The sequence below is a fragment of the Phaethon aethereus genome (genome assembly GCF_964289735.1).
Source record: "Phaethon aethereus genome assembly, chromosome: Z".
NCBI classification, from domain to species: Eukaryota; Metazoa; Chordata; class Aves; order Phaethontiformes; family Phaethontidae; genus Phaethon; species Phaethon aethereus.
In genome coordinates this window covers 26940611-26966251 of record NC_138577.1, presented here as the reverse complement: position 1 = coordinate 26966251, position 25641 = coordinate 26940611, and the positions used below count along the sequence as shown (strand labels likewise).

At 41.1% G+C, this 25641-nt stretch overlaps 1 protein-coding gene across 1 annotated transcript; it reads right to left on the bottom strand.

The window, feature by feature from the left end:
• Nucleotides 1–1348: 1348 nt before the first annotated feature.
• Nucleotides 1349–24862, bottom strand: CDK7 (cyclin dependent kinase 7; the record flags this gene model as incomplete). The annotated part of the gene is made up of 12 exons (XM_082013463.1): nt 1349–1392; nt 6975–7119; nt 8829–8978; nt 14690–14776; nt 15550–15649; nt 16689–16807; nt 17998–18108; nt 19381–19449; nt 21060–21127; nt 22989–23022; nt 24298–24357; nt 24803–24862. The coding sequence occupies 12 exons, from the start codon at nt 24860–24862 to the stop codon at nt 1349–1351; spliced, it is 1047 nt and encodes a 348-aa protein (XP_081869589.1).
• Between the last annotated feature and the right edge of the window lie 779 nt (nt 24863–25641).

The following is a 25641-nucleotide window of genomic DNA, read 5'->3' as shown; positions in this document are numbered from 1 at the left end:
GCACAGATGTCTTGTAGTAGGTAGTAAACCACATTCCATTAATGCTTTCTTATTAAGAGTGAAATACACCCTCTCCTCCTCCCCGCTCTGCATACGATTCTGTTCTTGTCAGAGTAATGAATGCTGTTAAGTGTGAAGGTTTTTGGGCACAATTGAGCCAGCAGCACTGGAGGAAACTGTCACAACATGGATGGCCTCTGCGCTAACCACACAGCAAGTCTCTTGGAAAATACTTGTGCAGGACCTGCCTGCCTGTGGATTTGATTCTTTGAAAGGAAGAGACAGACCCCACCCCCCTGACCTTTTATTTAAAAGAATGAGAGTTTCTAGAAGGAAATAAGTAGAAATTTTCTAAGTTGCTCACAAATTAAAAAAAGAATAGAACACAGAGATGATATGAGGCTAGTTCAATAGCATCAAAACTGAGATTTTATTCCAGCTCTACTTGGGGAAGCTTGAAAATGTGGCCAAGTGCAGTTCTCAAGCTAGTGAGAACAGAGCTCATCTCTTGAGCGCTCTTGGTAGTGGCAGTGGGCTACAGGAGGAACAAATCTAATCCAATTCCTAGTGGGTCTTTGGGAAGATTAGAATCAACAGGTTTTCCTATGCAATGCTGTATTTTTGGAGCCAAAATGAGACTGCAGCCAGGCATGTCTTTTCCCCAGCCTCTCACACTACTGGATACCAGCAAGGTGTGTGTCAAAACACAGCCTGCCATAAGTGTTCAAAGCACTCCGTTTAGCTCTCTGAGAAGCTTCTCTATCTCAACCTGACAAGCTAAATCCAGACCCATTTCCATTTTATCCTGCAATTTTATTACAACTATGTGGAGAGAATACCTTACCTCAGAGATGAAGTTGACATAGTTGAGTGTGAAATGCAAGGGGGAACAGAGGATTCAAAGAAAAACAGGCCTAACTATAGTCTTTTTTGTAATGATCCCTCCCCTCTCTCCAAGCAGCAAGTGAGTATTGAGGGGTCACAGGTGAAACCTGCTCTGTAAAGGAATCATTACATTAGAGCACATGGAGCATAAACATTTGTGCACTAGAAGACACGGCTGAGTAGGAGTTAAGCGAAGGGTGTACATGCAGCAAGGCAAGAGAACAAGAACAGTCACAAAAGCCGGGAATGAGCACAGGTAAAAGCAAAGAACTGTCAGTGCTGCCCAGAGTGCTGACAGCATCAGGGCCACACCATCAATAAGAAAATACCACAATGCAAAGCAACAACTGTATGTTACACTCAGTCTGGCTCTGAGCCTTCTTTGTCAAAACAAAAGGGCTGCAAGGATCACACAGCGTTGGCACCAATCAAGAACCAGGGATACAAGATGAGGACGTGATAGCTAGCAGTCCTTGTTCTCCATGCCACCACAAGTAATCCTGGTATCTGTGAGAAAATGAAATCAGTTTTGTTTAAAACAGAGAGCACTTAACCCTTCTGTATTGTGTGCTCTTACAATGAGTTTTGCTACATTTATTGTGGCAACAAAGTGGAAGGAAGAAAACAAAGTTTTAATTACATTTTATAAACAATGGCAGTAAAATACATAGAAGTTACTCGAATTCCATTAAGCCTCGAGGTAAGAGCCATCAAGTTTGCAAAGACAAGTACTAACCTTTCAAGAAGAAACAGCAGTAACTCATGATAAAGAGGTGGTAAGGGCAGAAGAACTGTCTCAACTCAAGACAGAAGACATTTAGATTATGTTCCAGTTTGCACAAGTGTACAACTTAGACCTTTGCACAAGCATGCACATTGCAGGCTCAAGACAAACCATCCTTGGTTGTTGTGGTTCTGAACAGAAGCCACGTAGATTGCAGCAGCTGTATATTCAATGAGTTGGTGTGATAAAAGACAGATTGTCAAACCTGAAGCATGATTAGTGTGATATAAAGCTTACAAGATAACCAAGTCACAAATGAAATAGTATTTAGATGACCAATTGCATATTAAATTATAGTCACCAGGAATCCCTAATATCACTTCCAGAGTTCTGATCTAAGTCATAAAAGTTAAACTATTCAAAAACCTAAGATTAAGAAAAAATATTATGCTGATCCTTTTTCTAATCTTACCTTAATCTGTGATGTATATACACTTCATCTATGCACAACACCATCATTAAGAGCAAGGCAGTTTTAGTCCCTGACACAGGTGGCTTTGTTCATGAACTCAGCTAAAACAAGACTTACTGTATAGCCTCACAGTACAGAACAGGCCCCGACCGTACATGCAGTACACAGTATGCCAAATGAATTGCAGTGTGGAAGCTGGAAGGGCACAGCTCCCGAACTTATATTATATAGAAACATTGCTACTTTTGAGCATCAGCTGTGGTAAATACATGACTCAAAGCATACAAGACAGTAGCCTTAGTCACAAAATACCCTTTCTCTTCAACCCCAGTCTTACAGAGCACAGTAACTGTGTTCTAGACATTCAAACATTGACTGCCCATCTAACTCACTACGTACTCCACAACTTTTGCCTAGAAGATCTTAGAGGCTTGCTACTTGTTCTGTTGGAGAAGGTTTCCTTCAGGGAAAGGTATCATCTAGGCACACGCAGCATTTGACAAAAAGGGAATGATGTTACTCTCAAAGCAGTGCTGACAGAATATTTAACATTGTCACTGCCATGCAAACTCTACTTGTTATACCCAATAGTTAGGATAGTGCATTTTAGAGTATCTGTTTTAGGGGCTGAAGGTTTCCAGGCTTTGAAGTCTAGTCAGAATGCTGACCTAAAGTCCAATGCAAAGAAATCTGCAGTACTCCTAACTGTCTCTTCCCTATTCAGATTAACACATTTTTGTACCCATGCCTTTGAGAAGTAGGATTGCAGTTCTCTTAAAACCCGAGCCTGAGTTCAGGATGATGATGTTTGATTACATCGAGTAAAAACTGCTGTAACTCATGTTTATTTGATAAACATTTTCTCTGTATCTTAGTAGGAAATTTCAAGTTCAGTTTTGAACTGCCAACAACCAATACAGAACACAGTAGGGTATTTTGGGAGACTAGTAACTGTTGTGCTTTACAAGGCCAGCATAGTTCACATTGGCTCAGGGTAGGAGTAAAATGAAGTAACACTGGAGCAAGACAGTAGCTCTTCCCCTACATGCTTCAGTGTCTTCTACTAATACACTTGCCACATACATTAGAAAACAGAAAGCTGAAAGCAGTTCACAGGTGGGAAAATGACAATGGTTCACCAGGTATCTCCAAAAGCCACTGCACAACAGGGGTGGGCATGCAGTTAAGCTGCATCAACAGCACCTACAGGCTTGTTTCTCTCCACTGCAGAAGTTTGGTTACCCTGCAGCCACTTTGCAACACAGCCATGCTGGAAATCAGGTAGCAGAGCTGAGCCCAGTATCTGCACTGTGATTTGTTCAACAGCCACAGGATGACAGGAGGGCTGATATAGTTTTCCCAGATGCCTCTCTCTCCATCTCTTATTGCAATTGTGAAGGAATTGAGGCTGTGAAGGAAACAGTATTTTTATGCACTCAGATAATTTCTCCTGGAAGGCTGAAGTCTGAACCACCCCTCCCTCCCCCCCAACACTTCACATTCAATCTATGCATCATATTATTTTCAATATAGTGAATGTGTCCTTGGAAAGTCTTAATGCATGACAGCCGAGAGAGTACATGCAAACTCATTTGTTATTACATTGGCATATTAAGTGGAACAAAAAAAAGCATCCTGCTCTTCCCTTACAATGATACAGTTTTTCCAACATTTATTATAGGGGTGGCAGACAATCATCTATACATCTAAGTTCCGGGTGATAGGGCTGCATTTGCTGTTTTCCTACTTAGGGTTTGCATCTATACAGGATAGCATATAATTCAGCATAAAGGTTCTGCAAAATTAGTCTGTATAAATATAGCCAGCAAGCAGTTTTGACAGTAACTACTTCGAAGCATGAGTCAAAGTAATGAGACAGCAAACCAGAGAAAGGAATCTTCTTGTTTTGCTTGAAAAAGTATTTTTATTCAGAAAAGGAAGTAGGGTTAATGAAACCTCAGTTTCAGTAAGGACGTATTAAATTCACATTTTACATACAAAAATATTACAATAACCATCCAGTGACTGTTAACAGCATTTTTTCAATGGTTGGGACTTGAGCCATTTTCACTCATTTTCATCCATCATCCACAGCAATCAAAAAATCAATTTTTTTGGTAATCCTGAAAAGTGTAAATCACATCGTTACCAAAGTAAAGGGGTTCAAGCCCCCTCCTCAAGGTTTTAGTCTTCATTTGACACTATTCTTGAGATACTTCTACTTTGAGCTGGTTAATGCTGTTTGCTGCAGCAGCAAGCATGATGACTTTTTCCAATAAACCTATGAAAGAGTACTATAATCAAAGCCCACTTGAATCAGTATGTATACTCCAAATGAGTCCCAAATTCTATAACTGTTAATTACATTTGGGATACATGTTAAGTATTTCTCTTTGTTAGTACAAAAAGCCAGTTAATTCTACTTTTAAACCTAAGAAAGGCAAGCTATTCCAAAGCGTAACTCTGCCCCACCACACATACACTCTTAATGATTGCTTTTTACATGCTGTCACTACCCAGCAATAAACTGTCTGCAGGAACTAGTTTAAGCCCTTTTAGTCTCTGCCTCATTCTTTAACCATGTCTTTGTTAGAATCAGAAAAGTACTGCTAGCTCATCATGTGTACAGCTGATACTATTCCAGATCTTGTCCTCTCAGTTCTTCATATGCTACTTATTTATAATGTAGGTAGAATAAACTATAGTTCCCTTCTGGGATGGATATGAAGCTTACTATGAAAGGATCCAACCATTTTGCCTGCCCTACAGGCAGAGGTCTCCTCTAAGATACACTGACATTGAATCACACCCATGAACTTCAAACAAATGTCCAAACAATACAAATTCTTAACCTTAGATATGAATAGAATGGTCTTTTTTTCCAAACCAATGTAGAATAGCTCTGAAATGAGACAGATTCCCTATATTGCATTAACTCAGGAAAAAGTTCAATGCTTTATCTTTTATACTCTGTTTTGCAAACTTGTGGCTCCATGGAAATGCAGTTTAATGCGACTAGAAATTGGTGTCGTCGGAAAGGAGTGCTCTTTTGATTAAGTGTTTGCCAGAATAGAGAAGATGGACAATGATGTCATCATAGCATCAGTGTCTCCACATATCTCATTGATCAGAAGTAAGTGGTAGCAATATCTAGAAATGATGCATGCTTAATACTTTTCACAGGCAGTCACCCATCTAGTGACAGTTTTCCCCTGACAATAAAAAGGCTGTTTTTTGAGAAGTACAGCTGCTGCACATTTAAGTTTGGTGAACACACCCCACAGGCGTTTGTTCTTGTGGAAAAGCAGCACTTATGGGGATGGCATAAATTCTTTCTTCTGGCAGCCAGCCCCTAGTGCCAACATTTTATGACAGTATCCATCAGTAATCAGTCAGTCCATTCTGCTAAGCTCCAGAATGCTACCTCAAGAGGGCCTGAGGGAAAGAGAACGTACTGTGCAAGATGCAAGCACAGGCCAGCCCAAAAATTTCAGGTGATGCAACTTATTTCTTTGAAATACTTTTGCACACCTCCACCCTCAATAGCAATAAAACTTGAAGCACATGTTTCTATTTAAACAAAGACAGTAGGATTGTTCTTCCAAACTAGTAGTTGGATTTTAACTTTAGATAATGCCATGTAAAGATGTCAAATGAAATCCAGGGAAGCAGATTTGCTAGCTCTAACATTGGCTCCCCTTTAATGTTGGTTGGCACTAAAGGATCTACCTTTGAGACTCTCAGGTTCTGTCAGCCCAGCTAAGACAGTAACAGAGCATAATGGATTTTCTGATATGCTTCAAGAAGCACTTAGTGGAAATGATTCTGCTTTTTATATTGATATTCAAATGTCTCAAAAAGTAATGTTGACATCCTAAATGCCTTAGTTATAGCCAATCTCAAAACTCCTGGCATTTAACACACAAGTCTTATATCCTCTTGAAGATGAGACTTTTGGAAAGACAGTAAAGCAATTAGTGTTCTAGCTTGATACAGCTCTGGAAACTCTGCTCATTGTCAAATGCAAGATTTCAAATGGTTAAGTCACAGAACTCAAGGAAGCATTTCTTCCTCTTTCCCATCCTTTAGTTAACAGGCTTATTTTAGGGCATGTACTCCAAAACACTAACCACAGATACTCACATGGTGTTGCAAAAGGAGCTAAAAAGCTTAATTTAATTATTTAAGCTATGGCAACCTGACAAGAGTCCACATGTCAGTTGACCCATGGTATTGTGGTCAGAGAGTATGCAAAGAGTCAACTGATTAATTTTTTCTTTGAGATTAGAATCTTAAGCTAGTGAATTAAAACATTTTACTTTTAAAAGCCTCACAGAGATGTGCTTAATGTTCCTTAACATTAGACCAGAGCAATCTTAACAGTTAACTTGCTTAGTTTAAGAGAGAACAGAAGTCTCCCTTCTGAATCCAATTTACATTCTCTAGTCTGTCATCTGAAAGATGAAATGCTATGTTTATTTCTCCCTCCTCACTTTTTTTTTTGTTTTGTTTTAAGTGATGTAAAGTTATGTTACTTCTGCCTCAGTAAGATGTCTCAGAACAAAATAAAGGGCCTCATAATAACCTGTAATTTACTATGTATTACCACACTCCATTATAGAATTTAATGGAATTAGATATTTCTTCTAAGAAATAGATTCATAATAGTCATAAAAGCGCTCTTTTTTGTACCAGTTCTCTTGGAACACAGAACTAAGTAATTCTCACCCTGAAGCATTTATCCTAAAACGTAAATCATTAAAGGTCTTCAGCTGGAGCTGGTGCCTAGGGATGTAGTACATTCAGAAAGTTTTTGTCCTGAAACAATGGAAGTATCACATTCTCTGAGCAAGTAGCTCCTGTTTTAAAACGTATGAAACACTAAGAAGTTACCTTGATCTGCTCCTTCAGTTCTTCTTTTTAAATGTAGAAGTGCATTTTGTTGCTCCCTTACAGCTTCTGCTGGACAGTTGGGTCTTGGTAGCTGATTTCCTGGAGTGGGTCCTGGTCGGTTACTGAAATACTTCTGTTTCAATGCCTTAATGATAATGGAAGAAAAATAACCAAGTAATTAGTATAAAGTGTCAGAACACAATCTATGAAGAGGTTATAATGAAATAAAGCACTTGCAATTGTGACTTCAAAACTACTTGGGCACTTTTTATACTAGAAGGTGGCCTTTGGGCAAATCAAGATTTGTGTTCTCAATAAGTACCACAGCATTTTGATTTGCAAGCCAAGAGATAATTGCATACTGCTATTTTCAACTAGTGCTCAGATATCCTAAAAAAACTCTAGACTATACTGCAGGAATTCTTGCACAAATAGCAAGTTTCTAGCTCTGAAGAGCTTATATTCTGAATAGACAGATGAGATGAGAGGATACAGAAGAAAGTATGAATGAAGAAAGATTAAAAGAATATATCGAAAGTCTTGGTCAGATCCAGGACCTGGACACCATCTATTTTGTTAGCTTTTATGACAGATAGATCTTCCCCCAGACTTTCAACTGTGCTGTTTCTACAATGTAAACTGTGAGAAAAATGTAGTCAGAATTAGAGCAGAAGACAAACACAAGTGAGCAGCGTTAATTTCATGTATTTTAATGAATGAATTATTTTAAGTTTTATGAATTCCACAGCTTCCATAAACTGTGCTTAAGGACAAGAGGCTAAGCTGTCTCTTAGATAATCATTACATTCTTGCTTATGTCAGTTACATGGTATTCAATACCAGCTATAAATCAAGCCAATACAGCAAGTGCAAGTTGTTTCTCGCCTTAAACTGTGACATTGTCAATAAAAATGCTACCCTAGAAAAATCATATATATTTAATATTCAAGACACCATCCTACAATATGACCTGTAAAATTACTTCATACCCATGAACTAGTACAGAGAGTGTCTCAAGCATAGCAGAATTAATTATCTGGAAACTTGTATTGAAAGTTCTTAAAGATGGTGACCAAAAAATCCCTGAATGTGCTCTGAAAAAGTCTTCTAGAAGAAAGATAATGTAACATATGTACTAGTCTCCTGGATTGGGATCTGCCTTGTCTAACAAGCAATGAGGGAGTCTTGGCCTTAAGGGGACAAGTCTGTCTCTTTGCATGCTTCCCTAACAGTGTAAGGTGACAGAAATACAGTTTTGAAACTTTCAACTGCCGTATCTTCTTCATAGCAGAAATCAATATTCTGAACTAGAACATTCTGCAAGATTTTCATTCAAAGTCCATTATTTCTCTCCATCAAGGAGTAGTGAAATTGAGATCAGTTTTACCAAAGTAGAATGGAAAAGGATATTCAGATCAGAATGCTGGTTTAAATCACCACAGAATTTCATGTTAAAAAAAGAATCAAAAAAGTTTAATCAAATTGAGGACAAGACTACATGAATTAAGGATGAAAACCTTTCAAAACCAGGGAGTGAGACTGGCTATGTTAAAACTTAAGTTTCAAGCTTTAGGTGACTGAACGTTGAAGGTCAAATACTGACTGTCTGAAAGCCATGACTCATACCCCTTTTAGCTGTCAACCTTTGCTCTACATTGGGAATGGAGATGATCAATCAGCATTATTCATGTCTTTCAGAGCTCTCTACAAAACACCAGAAATACGTTTCTAGTATTTCATAGACAGAGCTATATGACATTTCATTTCAAACATGGCTTACTGGCTTCAAAGCACGTTTATCTGATATTAACAGTAAGTTAATGAACATTAGGACATAACGCAAGTGTACTATACCTGAGTAGCTGTAATCCTAGTACAAGGATTAAATGTGAATAAACCTTGCAGAAGATTGAGCAAATCATCACCAGCTGCACTGAAGATATGTTGAAGTGGCATTCCAGGGAAAGACTTAAATGTGACATAATCTGGAAGACTCATCATCCCCTACAAAGACAAACATGGCATGTATGTTTTTCAAGTTAGACAATGTTCAGCCTTTCACAGAAAGGGAACTTCATATGGCCGTCTTTCAGTAGAATCAAATTATCTTTCAGAAGACCCTGATAATACTTGGTCACTGAAATAATTTATGTAGGACTAGTAGGTCATAAAGACTTACTTTTTCTTTAAATATAGTTACAGTTGTTTCACACTTTTCCTTTCCAAGTAATTTGTTCTTCCTTTGTGCTTTAGTGGTGACCAGTACAAAAGGAAAAACTGCTTACAAAGAAAGTAAGTATGAAAGAACTTTAGAGTGGGTACAGACAAATGAACTAAAACCTTTTTCTTTTAGGAACTGACATGGTGGAAGAGACAAGATTCACCAGAGAGCCAGTCTGCATTTTCTCCAAGTTACACTGGCCTCCTCCTCAAAGTTAGCTGATCATCATGAGTGTTTTGAGCTACTTTTACTTTTGCAATGCACAACAGATAAACGTTATATTTAGGAAGTAGGGGGAGGGAGGGAAAATAGGCTAAACATTTAAATAACAGATGAATTGTGTACTTTTTTCTCCTGTAGGTATAACTTGAATGAGATTGATTTCATATCATAGAAATGATCTTTTTACAGACAATTATCCAAGCATAGTATTTTAAGTATTTTAAACATCTAGTCATCACACTTTGGTAAGTTTATCCAAGCAAAATAAAATACTAAAACTGAAGTGAAAAACGTGCTCAATCAGTTATAATCTTGACAGTAAAGTTTTCAATTCTTGAAAGGCATGGGCTTGCAAATTAATCTGGAAATACATCATCTTGTCATGCTAACAAGACTCCTATTCTCTTTTTCCCCCCACCTATATCTTAACTCTTCCTCTTCAAAGAAAGCAGAAATGTAATTAAAAAAAAATCTCCATGCGTTTCATTTAGAATCTCAGAACAACAACAAAATTGTGCAGGGCTAGTACTGCCTTTTATTTCTGCATATGGCTACAGTCCATACCACTTCAGGTAGCATTCGAGCACCATTCACACAAAGGAAATGCAGCACAGAGGGGGAGCAGAAGTGGGATGTGGTAACTGGATAGCAAGTCCAGAGAGCAATTCCACAACTCAACTACAGAAGAGGATCATCTGATCAGGCAATTTAGGACCCCCCTACCCATCAGCTGGTCCAAGTGGGTCATCAGAAGCCATGCTCCACCTCCTATCAGCCTGCCTGATAACCATGGTTATGTAGGTCACTGTGCACCCTGACATTAGCCCAGTATTAGCGAATTACTGAATTTACTGTTATCTCAACCCAGATAATGACACTACTGATTTGTATTTGTTACTGCACCGTTATTCTCGGATAAACCGTTTATCCCTAAAGCTGTTGGTCTGGTGTCTGTTACCATACCCTGTACCTGTAACTTGGCTGGGTCACCTCTGCTGTCAGAAGTGGCATATGGTACACAGCATTGTTACCTGCCCCAACCCTGTAGTGGGTGCCCTATTTGGTTGTTTTGCCCCACCCAAAACCACCAGATTCTCTGATGAAGGGAAGTGCCTGCTCCCTTTCCCTAGCTCCTTTAGAGAAATTCAGAAAGACAAAAAACATGAAGGGCAAGTTACTCTGCCTATTCCTCTTTGCTCATTGTCTCAGAAATACTGAGCACCATTTGAACGCAGCCAAAGCCAGAGCTCTCACCTTACAAAAAGGATGAGCTCAAGCCCAGCTGGACACTTGGCCTGCATTTGGAGACATAACTCTTGCCACGGCCTGTATTAAAAGTGTACAGGATTTCATGGAGACAGAGCGGCTTGTGGTCCCCCTGCTGGCACCACCTGCCCGGGAAAAACACAACCAGCAGCTGGAAGCTACAGAAAAGGGAGCTTCTGTAACAAAAATACATAAAGCTTTATATATTGACCAAGGCAACTGGCAAGAAAATATTTGGTCTGATTTGGATTCACATGATGATATATCAAATTCTTGAAGCCCAACCTGACTTAGGAATCCCATCAGTTACTGAACCCGAGTACGATGCTAATTGGAGGCATTGCAAGTATCTCTACAGTCCCCTTCACAAACATACACCTAGCCAAATTAAGCAAGCACTATTGCAGATCTGTTACTGTGGCTTACTTAGCCTGGCTTGCAAATATAACAGGGGGATACCATCCAAATTTCAGAATTGGAAGCCCAGACCCTAACTTTAGGGTCTGGAACCTGCCTACAAATTCCACCAGGAAATATAGATTCTGTCTTTTGGGCATTAACAGCTTATGTTCAAAGAGAAGTGCACCAAGATGACTGAGGAGCCTGGCTATTCCCTGGCCAATCCCACAGATTTAGAATTGAGCATAGCTAGGTTGTTTATGAATCATGCTTTAGATGTAGGCCCTGTGGCAGAATGAAAACCTATCATCATCCCACTGAGATGCGGTGGTGCCTACTAGTCAAATAGGGTCCACTCATAGGACATTTCATGCCAATACGCACTAGCCTTACAGGTGCACCACTCAGCCCCACACAGTCCCTGCTATTACAAAAGATAGTTTCTGCTGCGCTCGTTCTGTGATCTTCCCATCTCCCTAAAGATGCAGCTGCTGTTACCACCAAACCCTGTTGTGCCTCTATAAGTTAAAAAACCCTACGCTTCTGTGAAAGGGACCTGACCCAAAGCACCTTGAAACGGGGAAAGCCTGTTCAGCCCTGGGCATTCCCAAACACGCAATACACAGAGTGCCACCATCAGTGCCACTGGCTCTTGCCCACACCTCCCATTTTCCCACTGGAGATAAAGGCCCAAGTGCTCCTCCTGCCATTCCATCAGCTGAAGCCTGGAAGCTCCAGCCTTGCATTACCCAAACTTATGAGTAAGTCCAATTAGCACTACAGGACACTGGTTAGAAGCCCCCAGTCCCTCTGATGTGCTATGGAGGGTGCAGCTTATATGAACTTCTCTTGCCTCCAGAATACCAGTGACATTCTCCTGGGCAGACCTACACATGAATCTGTTGCACAAGGTATGTCCCTCTTAATTTCAGCCCAGGAAGAACACTGGAATCTTTCTATTCCTCTCTGTAAATGCCAGGGTCCTGCACAGAACGTATGAGTCTATTTGTGTGCTGGTACCAAAAGTATTCCTGAAATCACCTTGCAATTTGTTTTATCTTTATCTACTCCCTGCTCCAAACACAACCTCCAGAGATTTTAGGCACTTTTTATAAATTACAGCATGCTCATGTCCCTGGTTGTAGCCAGCTAGTCCATCCTCTGTATTCCTTGCTGCCAAACATTTCACCTGGGACTGGAATACAAGTCATCAACAGGCCTTAACCCTTCTCCTAAAAATTATTCAGCAGTAACAATATTTAGGACCCCTCACTCCTACCGGCAGATTTGAACTTGGGGTCCAGTACAGCAGAAATAGTGGCTGGTGAGGACTGTTCCAGGAAAGACATTCCAAGGAACCTACCCCTAAACCAATCCATTTTGGTAGCAAGGGGTGTCAAGATGCACAAGCCTCATATTGTGAATGGCAGCATGCTTTACTTACCACTTTCCTTGCCTTTTCTGGCATTGACAAACTGCTTGGGGATTGTCCCCTTACACTTAGGGTTTTACATCCTATTCTTCATTATGTCCTTCACAACATTCCTTTCCCTGAAGGACAAACTCAATCCATTGCCACTCAACATTAGGTTCTTGGTATCCCTGTCATCACTGATGAAGCAGAAGGGTGGAAGTGGTAACGGAAACTAACACCCATGAGCTGACAGCAGCCCAGCAGTAGCAGATGAAACCCTACCCCAAACCTTCAGCTTGGAATGCTGAACCACCATGGTAGCTCATGGGCTGCATGAGCACTGGAGATACCCCACTGTTAAAGGTTTAGCCCAGGTTGCAGCACACTGTGGAATATGTCTTCAAATGTAGTAAACTGAATATATTAAAATTGGATTGACAAATGGGAAAAGCTGGTTTATGGAATCTCAGTACTTTGACACAGGTAGGAGGAAAACCCCAGAGCTCCCCAACATGAAATCCTTCTTTGATACTGTATCTCCATAACCCAAGAGCAGATCATCAGCTAGCTGCGGGATAGTAAACAATTCAAATGGGAAATACCTCTGTATCAGTGAAGGGACCAACACATCAGTAGATCAACAATCTGTGTGTTGTATGCCTATGTTAACCCTTCTGTAGCATGATCCTTATATTTTCTCACTCTGTTCATACTGTACGCCTTTGGGCTAACGTTCTGATAGCTCTCTTAAGTGTGACATCATTCCCACATCTCCAAGTCCGTCTCCTGCTTCCCTTCCCAAACCCACCGTATCATCCACACCCTTATTAGTATGAGTTTATCTCTGATTGAACAGTTTTTGCAACATGAAGACTTGCATCAACTACTGACACAGTCGAAGAAGCACAATAAACTTTAATCATCATGGTACCAGAGATCAAACAAATTCTGTAAAGCGTTTTCAAAAAAAGACATGAAACACAGTTGGCAGAAATCCCTTTTAGGATGGCTTCCCACCATTAGGGGGATATGGAACACCCTACTTCTTTACCTGTTTATTATCCTTATTTTGAGTGGCTTCTTACTTGTTTTAGTTGTCATATTGAAGATCCGTCCTTGGCTTTTGGCCCACACTGTTCTGAGGGTTTTTTGGCACACCACCTTGTTGACCGTCTTGTCTCAATTTAACCCTTGCCCATCACTCCATGACTAGAACCCTCTCCACACCTGACATTCCCAGTGAGGTGGGTAGTGTCAACATCAATGTTGTCCTTATGCTGCAATGGCAAGACAACCACTTTGCCCCCACAGAGTCACACAAGCAAGGGCTGAAAATGTGGGGCTAGTATTGCCTTATTCTCCTCCATATGGTGACCACATGTCTTATATGGCTATAGCTCCATTTGGTGATTGTGTACTACTCAAGGTAGCATCTGAGCACCATTCACACAACGGAAATGCAGCACAGAGAGGGAGCAGAGGTGGGATGTGGTAACTGGTTAGAAGTCCAGAGAGTGCTTCCACAACTCAACTACAGGAGAGGATAGATTCATCAGGGAATTCAGGACTCCTCATCATGCCTTGCTTCCTGTTAGTCTGTCTGATAACCATGATTAGGCAGGTCATTGTGTGCCCTGACACTAAGTTTGGCCTGTCATTTCTGAATTACTGAATTGACGGTCATCTCAGAGATAATTGTACTATTAATTTGTATTTGTTACAGTACAGTTGCTGTGAGATAAATTGTTCATCCCTAAAGCTATTGGTCTGGTGTTGCTTACTGTATCCCAAAAACTAATTTATCCAGGCCAATTTAAGTCCTTAGAAATTGTTCCTACTTCTGAAAGTGATTAAAGCCTTTCAGGTCAAAGCAGACTAATTAGTCAAGCATCTCAAGAACATAAAACAACAACCATAATTTCACACCAACAGCCATGGGAAAGTGGATGCACACAAAAAGGAAACCAAGAAGTTTCATTACTTTTGCTTAATGCTAACATTGCTATATTGATCGGAGATTTGCCAAGAGAAACAGTAAATCTCAGCTGCTTACCCTCTGCGTTGTGAGATCAGGCAGCTGCCTTCTGAAAATCTACTCAAGTATTCTGGTATACCCGTTAATTTAATTTTAAAAGCTAAAAAGAGAGAGTATCGAGTAAAACTAATATCAGTCTGTTAAACAAAAGGACTCACAGGCCACTGTTCTTCTGTTGGAGTGCCCAATGTTTCAAATATCCTTGTCAACTGGTCAAGATCAGAGTCTCCAGGCAAAAAAGGAACCTGGAAGAAGGCAACAGCATCTGATTGAATTAACTTCTGAACTTCAATTCTAAAGAGGAACTTTGAGCTAAGCCTGATAATTGCAGGGCAAAACATCTTTGTATACCAGCTACCCAACAAGGCTCTGTAGTACAAACACATTCTGAATCATAGAATGGTATGGGTTGGAAGGGACCTTTAAAGGCCATCTAGTCCAGTGCCCCTGCAATGAGGGTCAAACATTGGAACAGGCTGCCCAGGGAGGTGGAAGAGTCAGCATCACTGGAAGTATTCAAAAAACATGTGGACGTTGCACTTCAAGACATGGTTTAGTAGGCATGGTGGTGTTGGGTTGATGATCTTAAAGGTCTTTTCCAACCTCAATGATTCTGTGACTCTCAAGGTTTCTTGCAATCCAGTCTTTGATATCACTGACTTGATGGCAGAGCTAAACATAAGATTAAGCCACCACCACATTAACATAAAATAGCTAAACACAGGAAAGGAAAGATTTTACACATCAGTTACCAGTTGCTCAGTTGCTTTAAAGCCTGTTGGTCACAGAGATCTCTCCATCACCTGCTCCCTGAAGTTAGGACTCATATATATAAAAAACATTTAAAGTGAACTGTAACAGTTGACTTACAGTTAGCAAGCTTTTTTCTCCCTCTTTTTCCTTTCCTAAATAGCCTAACTGCCTTCCTCTGCTGCTGTTAGCAGGACAGAGGAAGCCCACATACCAAGTTGTAATGCACTGAAAAGCAAATACCAAATGCTTATATTTGAAGACTTACCCTGAGGAGTAATTCAGCTAAAATACAACCAACAGCCCACATATCAACACCAATGCCATACATTCTAGCACCAAACAACAGCTCTGGGGCTCGGTACCACCTGAAAAGAAAATACATTTTGAGAAAAATCACCTGTCTTTGCTCATGTCAAGTGCTGTATATTGTAGCAATGCAAGAACTACAGAGAGGATACTGCTCCTGCCTATATATTTTGCAGACACTCCACCCTGCAAAATGTTTTGTTTAAGAAAGACTGAATAAAATTGTGCATTCCTCACCATGGGGTCACACAAATTGACTACAGTTTCAATGGAGCTGATTAACAAGCAACAGAACTGCAAATGTGCAAATAAAAAAGTATTTAACAGGCAGGTTTGCATGTTATAAACCATAATTTTCTTTAAATTTTATGTTGAAGAACTGACAAAGAATTCCTTCCAGCTTCCAAAAATCTCCATACCAACAGACCTATTGAGAGACTAGTTTTACGCAAAATGAACCCTGACAGCAGTTGTTTAAAACAGCTGTTTCCACTGCCTAAGAACAATCAAGTTTAAATGCAGCATGTATCACATCATTGCATTGAAACTACTGGATCATTTCTGCCTTTTGAATAAAGGTGCTAAAAAACAAACCAGCTTTGCCTGAGTAGTTTTAGCATTGCAGCAGACAAAATGAAATACCTTGTATATTTTGCAGTCTGGCTTTTTAAAGCATACCTTAAATAAGCGGGCCATAAAACCCATTAATAAATATTTTAATTGGCTCAAGCTTTTGTCTCATAATAGGTAATATGACTAGCTATAAAAAAAAGATTCTAGGTCTCATAATTAACAGAAAGTAACAGCTGTCTTGCTCTGAAAGCCAGACTTACAGGCAGATACATATTACTTCCATGCATTTCAAAAGAGTATCATATGCCAGAACAACCTCCATGGATGCATATTCTAGCAGTTTTTACAGACACTCTTCTAAACAATGCCTTTTTGTGTTTTCTTTATGAGGCTCTTGCCACTACAGCCATATTACATAAGCTAGATGCCAAACTTTGAGCACATTGATTTGACATGACACATTTCAAGAAACACTGCAAAGTGGCTACACAATCACTATGTAAGAAACAAAATAGAATGCCTTACCTTGTAACTACCTGGTGTGTATAAACTCTATTTGGGCTTCCAAAAGATTTTGCCAAGCCAAAGTCAGCCAATTTTAAAACCCCATTTTCATCTAACAACAAATTATTTGGTTTAAGATCCTGTCAGTACAGAAAGCAAAGAATGAATTTTGTCAGTGCTGACAAAAACAGTTGTATAATGAATCTCCTGGCAGGTGTGCTGTAACAGTATTCTAAAAAGGCAGGCTTTTGATTCTATTGTAAGTCTACATTGTGAGGAAAAAATGAAAAAAGGAAATAAAGTATTTCATCATACATGAAAATCATAGTGAATTACACCTATCTGAATATTACCAAAAAACCAACCTGCCTCTTGATATGTTTTAGTTGTGCTGCAGGAACAGTTCTGTCTTAACTGCATAGATGCCACATGAATAATAAAAAGATCTTTCAAATGTTTCAAATAACTGTAGAAATCATGGAAGTGATACAGTTTAATACAGTAACAGGGTGTTGTGGATTGACCTCTGGCCAGCAGCAAAGGACCCACACAGCCATGTGCTCACTGTGTTCTCATCCCACCCACCACACTCAGCAGGACAGGGGAGAGAACAAGAGTAAAAGTTAGAAAACTCTGGGAGCAATATACAAGCAGTTTAACAGGTGGAAGAGAGGAAAAAACCCAAACAAGCAATGCAATGGAAATAATTCACCACGTTCCACAAGCAGACTGATGCTCAGACAGCCTCTGAGCAACAGCCACCTTGGAAGCCAAAAAAACCCCTCCTTCCTCTACCCCAGTATTTATCACTGAGCATGATGTTATATGGCACACAACAGCCCTCTGGCCAGCTTGGGTCAGCTGTCCCACCTGTGTTCCCTCCCAACTTCTTGCCCACCCCCAGCCTACTGACTGGGGTGAGGGCAGAGTGGGGGGGAAAAAAAAAAAGCCCTGACAGTGCCCTAGCACTGTTCAGAAACAGCCAAAACCCTTGGTGTGTTATCAAAACTGTTTTAGCCACAAATCCAACACATGGCACCATATGGGCTATTGTGAAGGAAGTTAAATCCTTCCCAGCTAGACCCAGTTCACAGTGCTAATCAAAGTCACATGTAACTTGAGACACTTTTATAGAATATCTCTAAATAACTGCATCAGTAATTCTTAACATTTCTGGTACTGCTATTGTGTCTCCAAAACAGGTAGCATGAATGCTTACAGACTAAGAAAATCTGAACTTTAAAACTATCTTCATTAGACTTTAGACTCAAATTATACCAAATATGACTTCTGTTACAGCATAAAGGCTGTCAATTTAGCACATGCTTACCCTGTGTAGAATCCAGTGCTGATGTAAATATTCTAATCCTTGAAGTGTCATCAGCATATATGCCTTGATGTGAGATTGTGTCAACACAATACTAGTATCCTTTATAATAACCTGTAAAGTGTTAGATTGATAGTAAAGCTTACTATGCAAGATTAACTTACTTCCATTCTTTCAGCTCAAAAGTTATTTCATCTGTTAAGACAAAGTTCAAATTGGCTGTCACATATTCTCTGTCTACTGTTCTCACCCATTTCCAGAAAACAGGTCTACTCTGGAAATCAGAAACTGAATTGGGGTGTTCAGATAGCCTGCACAAACTTTGCATAACCAACAAATGAGAAAATTGGTGGGAAACAGGAGTTTATTATTTTATCAGTTCCAGTCGATACCCAAACTTACATGACAAAGATGTACACATAAAAATGGTAAATGTGTCAGTAAACTTGAAATTATGTTCCCGCTTATTCCTTCTTTCTCTGTGCAACCTACTCCTCTTATCTTTGTAAATGCAATGGTTTCCTCCTCTATTTCCAAGAAGACCATGAGGTATGGCCACTTAACTATATTTCAACAAATCTACTTTTGTTTTCTACATTCTTTGATTTTTCACATTAAAATTCTATGTAAACATCCTGTTTGAAAGTATTTTCTATGTTACTCCCCCCAAAATTGCTTGTGAATACTATTGTCCAGTTCAGCAATAGCCTTTCCTAAGCTTTAAGTTGTTTGAGACTTACAAAATAGCTAAGACAACACAAAATTTCACGTATGCAGCACATGCCCAATCACAACAGGCTGCAGTCCCAAACGGTGGCCTGAGTAATACCACAATTCCAAAATAAAGAATTTTGCATCAAAATATCTCACACAAAGACCTATGTAAGGACAAACCGACTTAATGTCTCGGAGAATGAAGCATCTGGAAGATGCTGATTTGCAAGCACCTAGCATTGTTACATTCAAAAGAATGGTTCAGGTGCACGTGATTTTAGTACCAGCTCATCAGCTGGTATACTGTAGTATTACACGGTATCACACTTACTTGAACATGTTTGTTGATATTATGCTTAGCAATTGCACTCTGAGATGCTGATCTGTGACTGAGATTCTACTGGAGGCTTTGACTGGAGTCCCAGAAAACTGACATGGTAAACATGATCTGTTTCTTGAAGATCATCTGACAAGTTTACTTTACTTCAAAAGTAAAGGCATTATCAGCTCAGAACTCACAAAAATTGTCAAATTATTCCAACTGCTTTAAGACATGACCTTAATGAACTGACATAATGAAAGTCACCTTTCTAACATGGGCAAATGTAAGACTGTTGAAGCAGCATTTTCAAACCATTTGAAGATACTGAAATAAAGTCTTTAAAATCGTACCTCAAGATCTGTTTCCATGAAATCAAAAACCAAACTAATATTAGACTTGTGCCCAAATGCATCTAAAAGCTGTAAAACAAAACACATCATGATGAAGCACACTCTCATACTTCCAGTTTTACAAAATTCTGCACCATTGTAGTCTGCATGTAGATTTTCAGATTGCACTATTTAGAAACTCTAAATGCTAGGCTTATTAACCTTCTTTCAAAGACATTCTTAGGCATATATTCATCTTCACAGCAAGGTTTCTAAGAGAAATAAAACTCTTTGGAGAATATCCAAATGGCCCTTTCTTAGCATGAAGCTGTGTAACAAAATCAGTTTTTAACTTGAGGTGACAAGTGTGATGCTGAGTAAGAACAACAGATCATCTAGCACGGTATTCTACCTTCATAATCAGGAGGGTACACTCTCCATGGTGTGGCTCATTCCTTACAGTCTCAGCATGACGACCATGTGAATTACGCAATTGCAGGATAGTCTTTGCATAGTTTGTAACAGCAGTGTCTGTGCTGATGCTCTGCCTCTGCAGGAACCATGGTAACAGGAGATACTATGCAGGTGAGCTTACAAGCTTGGCCACTTTTTGTAATTCATGCCCCTTACGCTTCCAACATCCACAACAGTTTTATCAGGACTGCTAAGAGGGGTACAACCTGCTCATGGATCATGAATTTGCCTAATTCCTTTTTGAACCGTTGATGCTATCTGCTCCTACAATACCCGTGGCAACAAATTCAAGAAGTTGACTACACACTGTGCAAAGTAGTACAATTTCCACACACACCTTTCCCCAACACAAGTATGTTTTAAACACATCTCTTATTTCTATCTCTGTGAGGTTTTGCAGATTATCTGCATGCACTTTACCTACTACCTCAGTTTTGCAGACTTCCCCACTCTCAGCCTTTTCCACTCCAGAATGAGTAATCCCAGACTTTATTTCATAAAGATACTCCATCCCTTTGCCATTTTAGCTATCTTTCTCTGCACATTCTCTAATGTTGATAGCTCAAGCAACCACTTTGAAAATAAGTTCATAATACAGAAGAGAACCATACTTCCACTCTGAAAAAGGTAAATAAAATATCTGGAAAATTCACATTTGGTCTAGTATTTATGGCAGGCTTTTAAATTATCACTATTAGCTGACTTTAAAATATCTTTAGCTCCAGCTTGGTATACATAGCGGAAGTCAACCTAAATGCAACTGAAAAGATACAGGTTTGAATCCTGCCAACAGAGGTTTTAGGTATCAGCGCTAGAACCTAACAAGCCGCATGAATTCCACTTCACCACTGCTCACAAAAGCCTGCTTTTGGCTGTCACCAGTTCCACATGAATCAAACAATCAGGTAAATTCAGCACTGCACTCCTTTGGCAAGTCTATCAGAAGTAGGAAAAATCATGTAATCTAAATTTCCACAATTCTCCCTGCCATTAATATCCACATAGTCCCAGGCTAAAAAGTAAGAGGATTTCAAAAGAAACTATTTTGCCTTTGCTACCGAAATAGGTGTTTTGCTGTAACAGTTGTTTTACTGCCCATTTTGGGCTGGAAAAAATAGCTCCAATAAAGTAGCACCTCCATGACCCAACTAATTGGTTGGTTCAGTCTGAACCTGTACCACAAGTATTTGAGGACTGATTCTGGAAGTAGCATTCATTTTACTTACACCAATAATATTTGGATGACTTAGCTCCTGTAACAATTTTATCTCCCTGAGGGCTGTCCTGTTGATTCCTATGTTGGGGGAAAAAAAAAAAGGAAAAAAGATAAGAGAACAAGATTAAAAACTTTGGATTAAGGTCCAAAGAAACCTCTAATTTTGTTACTCACAGTCAATTTACTACTACAGACTACTGCCTCACCACTCAACGATTTGATAAACAAGTACATGGACATAGATAAGTAGATTGTTGCAGAATGAAAGCGGACATACACTTTCTTCTACAGCAAATAAATTCTATACCACAGTAATCAGACTTAGGCTACAAAGCAACATGCCCTCCTTTTGGCAAGAAAGGGGAAGTTCTAGCAAAAGCCTAGGGGGAGAAAAAAAAATTTTGCCTTTTTCAGGGTATTGTAAGCTTTTGTTTTATTTTAAAGCAAAGCTACGTCTTGTAAATATCAGTTCTTCAATATGTCTAATTTTCAGAGGGAGGCACACTGACAGACCTCACGAATATATCTCTTTTCTTTTTGACAAAGCATTATTTGATGAGGCAAGGCACATACGACTTTCTATATTCACGCTGTGACATAAAAGGTACAGTGGCCACAAGCTGCTCACCATTGCTTGAATCCTTTAATAGCCAGATTTTATTGAGGGTGAAAACAGTGCAAGGCGCAGTGCACTTTGGCAGTCACACTGACTGCGCTGCATCAAATCATGATTCCTGCAGAGAAATCCTTAAAAAATGCTGGTATGTATGGCTTGTACGAAAATCGTCTAGCAAGCAAATGCTGCTGTGGTATGTTACGCAGGAAGCTTCAGCTGCACATGAGCAGAAAAACAGCGTTCTCCCAAAACTTAGGATACGATTCAACACATAAGACTCTAGCAAAGGTTTGGGCAAAGCTACACGGATTACTTTACACTCTTGCTTTGCCCATTTTAATTATCTATTTTAGAATCAAGTCAATAATGGCCGCTTTTGGATGGACAAAGGCTTAGATTAAAAAAGTACACCAGGTTATCAGATAGCACAGAGTCACCAGACATGATCACTACTTTTCATTACATCTTTGAACTATAGCTAGACATTGTACAGGCCAAAAGTAACGCCTGTCCTTAAAGTACATTAGTCCACTGAAGGCCAGATGGATCACAACCCTCTCGCAGTCGGCTCCACTGTAGGACTCTGGTACGAGCTCTCAGTTTCTCTTTAAAAATTCTTCCCTTAGAATGGAATTGGAGAGTTGAGAGCAAAGATTCTTCACTACAAAGTTAGTAACCTGATGCAGGATCCCTGAAGGATGGCAGCCAAAGACAAAATTCTAGCCAAAGTTAGCCACACAGGCTGTAAGAGAAGGCCAGAACTGTTGGGTTTGTACGTGCAGTATCCATACTTAAAGGCATGTGGCTGGTCAGAGCACATAATCAAAAGACACTGCTCTATAGATCTGATTTCTCAACATGAAACAAACCCACACAAAGAGTTTTAAGACCTTGTTTTTATTAACTTCTGTCTCAGCATAAATCACAAAAATAGAACAAAGGAAATATCTGAAAAAAGAGATAAATACTCTCACCTGTCTTAAATATTTCAGGCAGTGATGCATGAATACAAAAAGGTATTCCAAACTCAGTGCTGTAAAAATTATTATTGTATGCTATATTCATGCTTGTATTCCACTTTAATGAAGAAGCTAGCCAGTTACACACTCATATTTAGACATATACTATGCATGCAGATACCTCTGCTGCTTTTTTCTGTCCCTGCAGTTTGGGAAGCAGTCCTCTAGTAAGCCTTATGCTAAAAAGAGTTGATCTCATTTTTCTCAGCCAAGTTACGGTGTGGGAAACTAGCGTACCAATTTACAAAAACAAAGCAAACAAAGCACAGCTTCTGCAGCATGAATTTGTTTTAAAACAACTCACCATCTTTAGCTTCTGATCGATGCCCCAGTTTAATCTGAAAAGAAACGTTTCATATTATATAAGGTTAAGCCATCTGCCCTGACAACAGGGGATACATTCTTTAGTATTACTCTAAGACAGAATGAGTTTCAGTACTGTGAAGCACTTTACCAGGTAGGGTTCAGGTTGGTTCCACCATCCCCCCCCCCCCCCGCCCCCACTCCAATAGTTGTCTCTACAGCATCAGCTTTTATAAAATAAAGTATTTTTTAAAATACTTATGACAGCACTGAAAACAGACATAATGCAAACTGGCAGCTTAAAACAGTTTGTAGCCACAAAGCTTTATTATACCACTAACAAGCTTCTCCCCAGGCAGAAATGGGGGCAAAGTAATTGACAGTCATCTTAGAATGACTCCAGTAAAATTAGCATACCCTGTAAACTCGGGCTGGCTTAAAGTCCTTGTATCTCTATCCTCTACTGCCCTGAAATTTTCAGGTCCAGAATCCTGCCGCCAGTATTTCCAGATGATAAAAGTTAAAATATTCTTATACAAACAAGAATGCTTTTCACAATAGCTGTTACTAGAAGCAACCATACAGGAGAAGTATTACAATGCTAAAAGGGATTAGTGTATCAAACAAAATTACTTACTATCGATATGCTTTGACCCCTCTAATGAAGTTAGGCCCTTTAACTAACAAAAGCACTGTAAGGTGCATTTTTCACCCCTCACAAAGCACAGATAACCACTTTTTTTTAATACAGAAACTTCCTGCAGTCTCTTCAGGTAGTATGAAGTGAAAAACTTTAATACAACATGGACATTTTTAGCATTTGTATTCAATCAGGTTAAGATGCAGATCTACGATAACTTTTTGTCAAATTTTGTCACAAAACTACCATCAGTTCTAAAGAACTTAATGAGTAGTAACATTCCTAGACTGAAGGAAGTCCAGCACAGCAGGCAGAACGATTAAAGAAAATGCCACTAACAAAGACTAATAAAGTCTGAAGTTTGGAAGTGTGCGATGTTTTTTAAGACGAGATCTGTTTAATAAAAAACCAAAACTAAAAGTTACAGAGCAGGTAACCCTTCAGGAAGTCAGAAATGCGGCAAGATCGAAGCTAGCCTCTCTCCGGCGGGGAGCGGGGGGATGGGGGGCGGGTATTAGACACAGCTTAAGCAGGCCATTTAACCAAAGCACTCCAGAAACGGAAATAGACGTTCTCCCACTCCCCATCAGGGACGTCAGAGAAAATCGTTAGGCAGGTCAAGAGCGGCCAGGCACTTGGTCACACGACGGGAAAATACTCTGACACTCACCTTTTTAATAGCCACGATTCGGTTGGTGTTCTTATCCCTCGCTTTGTAGACGGTGGCAAACTAAAGGGGGGAGAGAGGATGCCATGACCGCGGGGCAGGCGAGCCGCGCGCTGCCGCCCCAGGGGCCCGCAGGCTGTCGCGGCGACGCCCCGAGCGCGCCCCTCGGGCTGGACAGCTGCCGGCGCCAGCGGCAGAACCCGGGTCCCCAGGCCGTCTCTCGCCCCGCAACCGCGGGGCCCCCCTCCCCGCCGCGCAGCGCGGCCCCGCCGCCGCCTGCAGAAGGCGAGATGGGGCCAAGCGCGGCTGCCGGCAGCCCCAGAGCCGCGGGCTCCCCGCCGGTTGCGGCTCCTCCCGCCAAAAGGGACTCACTCACCGGGGCCGCCTGACCAGGGGCGGCCCGGCCCAACCGACCCCTCGGAGGGGACCCCCGTTCCTGGCGGGAGAGCTGAGAGGTCTCCCGCGTTACACCTTCCACCCCCCCAACCGCGTCCCGACTGCCGCTCACCTGACCCTCCCCCAAGAAGTCGAGCTTCTCGTAGCGCTTGGCACGCGCCCGCGCGTCCATCGCCGGCGGAGGGCGGGAGGAACGGGGGGAGGCGGGGGCGGCGGGGAGGGGCGGGGCGCGGCGCCGGCAGTTGCAGCGAGGCCGGCTACTGGGCTTTAACACCGCCGGCGCCGCGCCGCGCCCCGCCCCGCGCCTGGCAACCACCGGCGTCACCGCGCCCCTCGCCTCCCGCCCCCCCGAGTGCGCAGCCAGCGGCGCCTCGCGAGAGCCGCCAGAGGCCCCGCCCCCCTCCCGCTGAGTGTGGGAGGTGCGAAAGCGTCGGAAGGAGCGGCGGGCGCCCGCGTGGCGGCGGGAGGCGGCGGGCGCGGCCCCCGCCCTGGCCCCGCCCCCCTCTGACGCGTCGAAAACCCGCCCGCTACCGTTGCGTTGAAAGTTAAGCCCTCCGATCAGGTGTGTCGCGGACTGCTCACTGCAACTGGATCCAGTGGGCTGCCTGCTGCAGAAGTTAACGGTTTAAACTATCCCCGAAGAACCTGTTTTTATTTTGCGCCAAAGCTCGGATCCGACACTCGGGGAAGACGGCTGCTACGCAACTGCCCGACCGGAGCCACGCCACTGTTCAGAACGACCACAACATCTCGGTAATCTCTCAGAACACTTCAGTGTCCCTTTCCTGCCTGTAAAATCGTTCCTGATGAGACATCCAGATCTTTTTCAGTAGAAAAATAAAATTACTCGGTTCTACGGCCAAGTTTGCAAATGGCTAATTGAGAAAAATATTCCAATGGTGCAGACATCAAGTACGTTCAGTTACTCGGTAGCCATCAAAAAAAAATCCT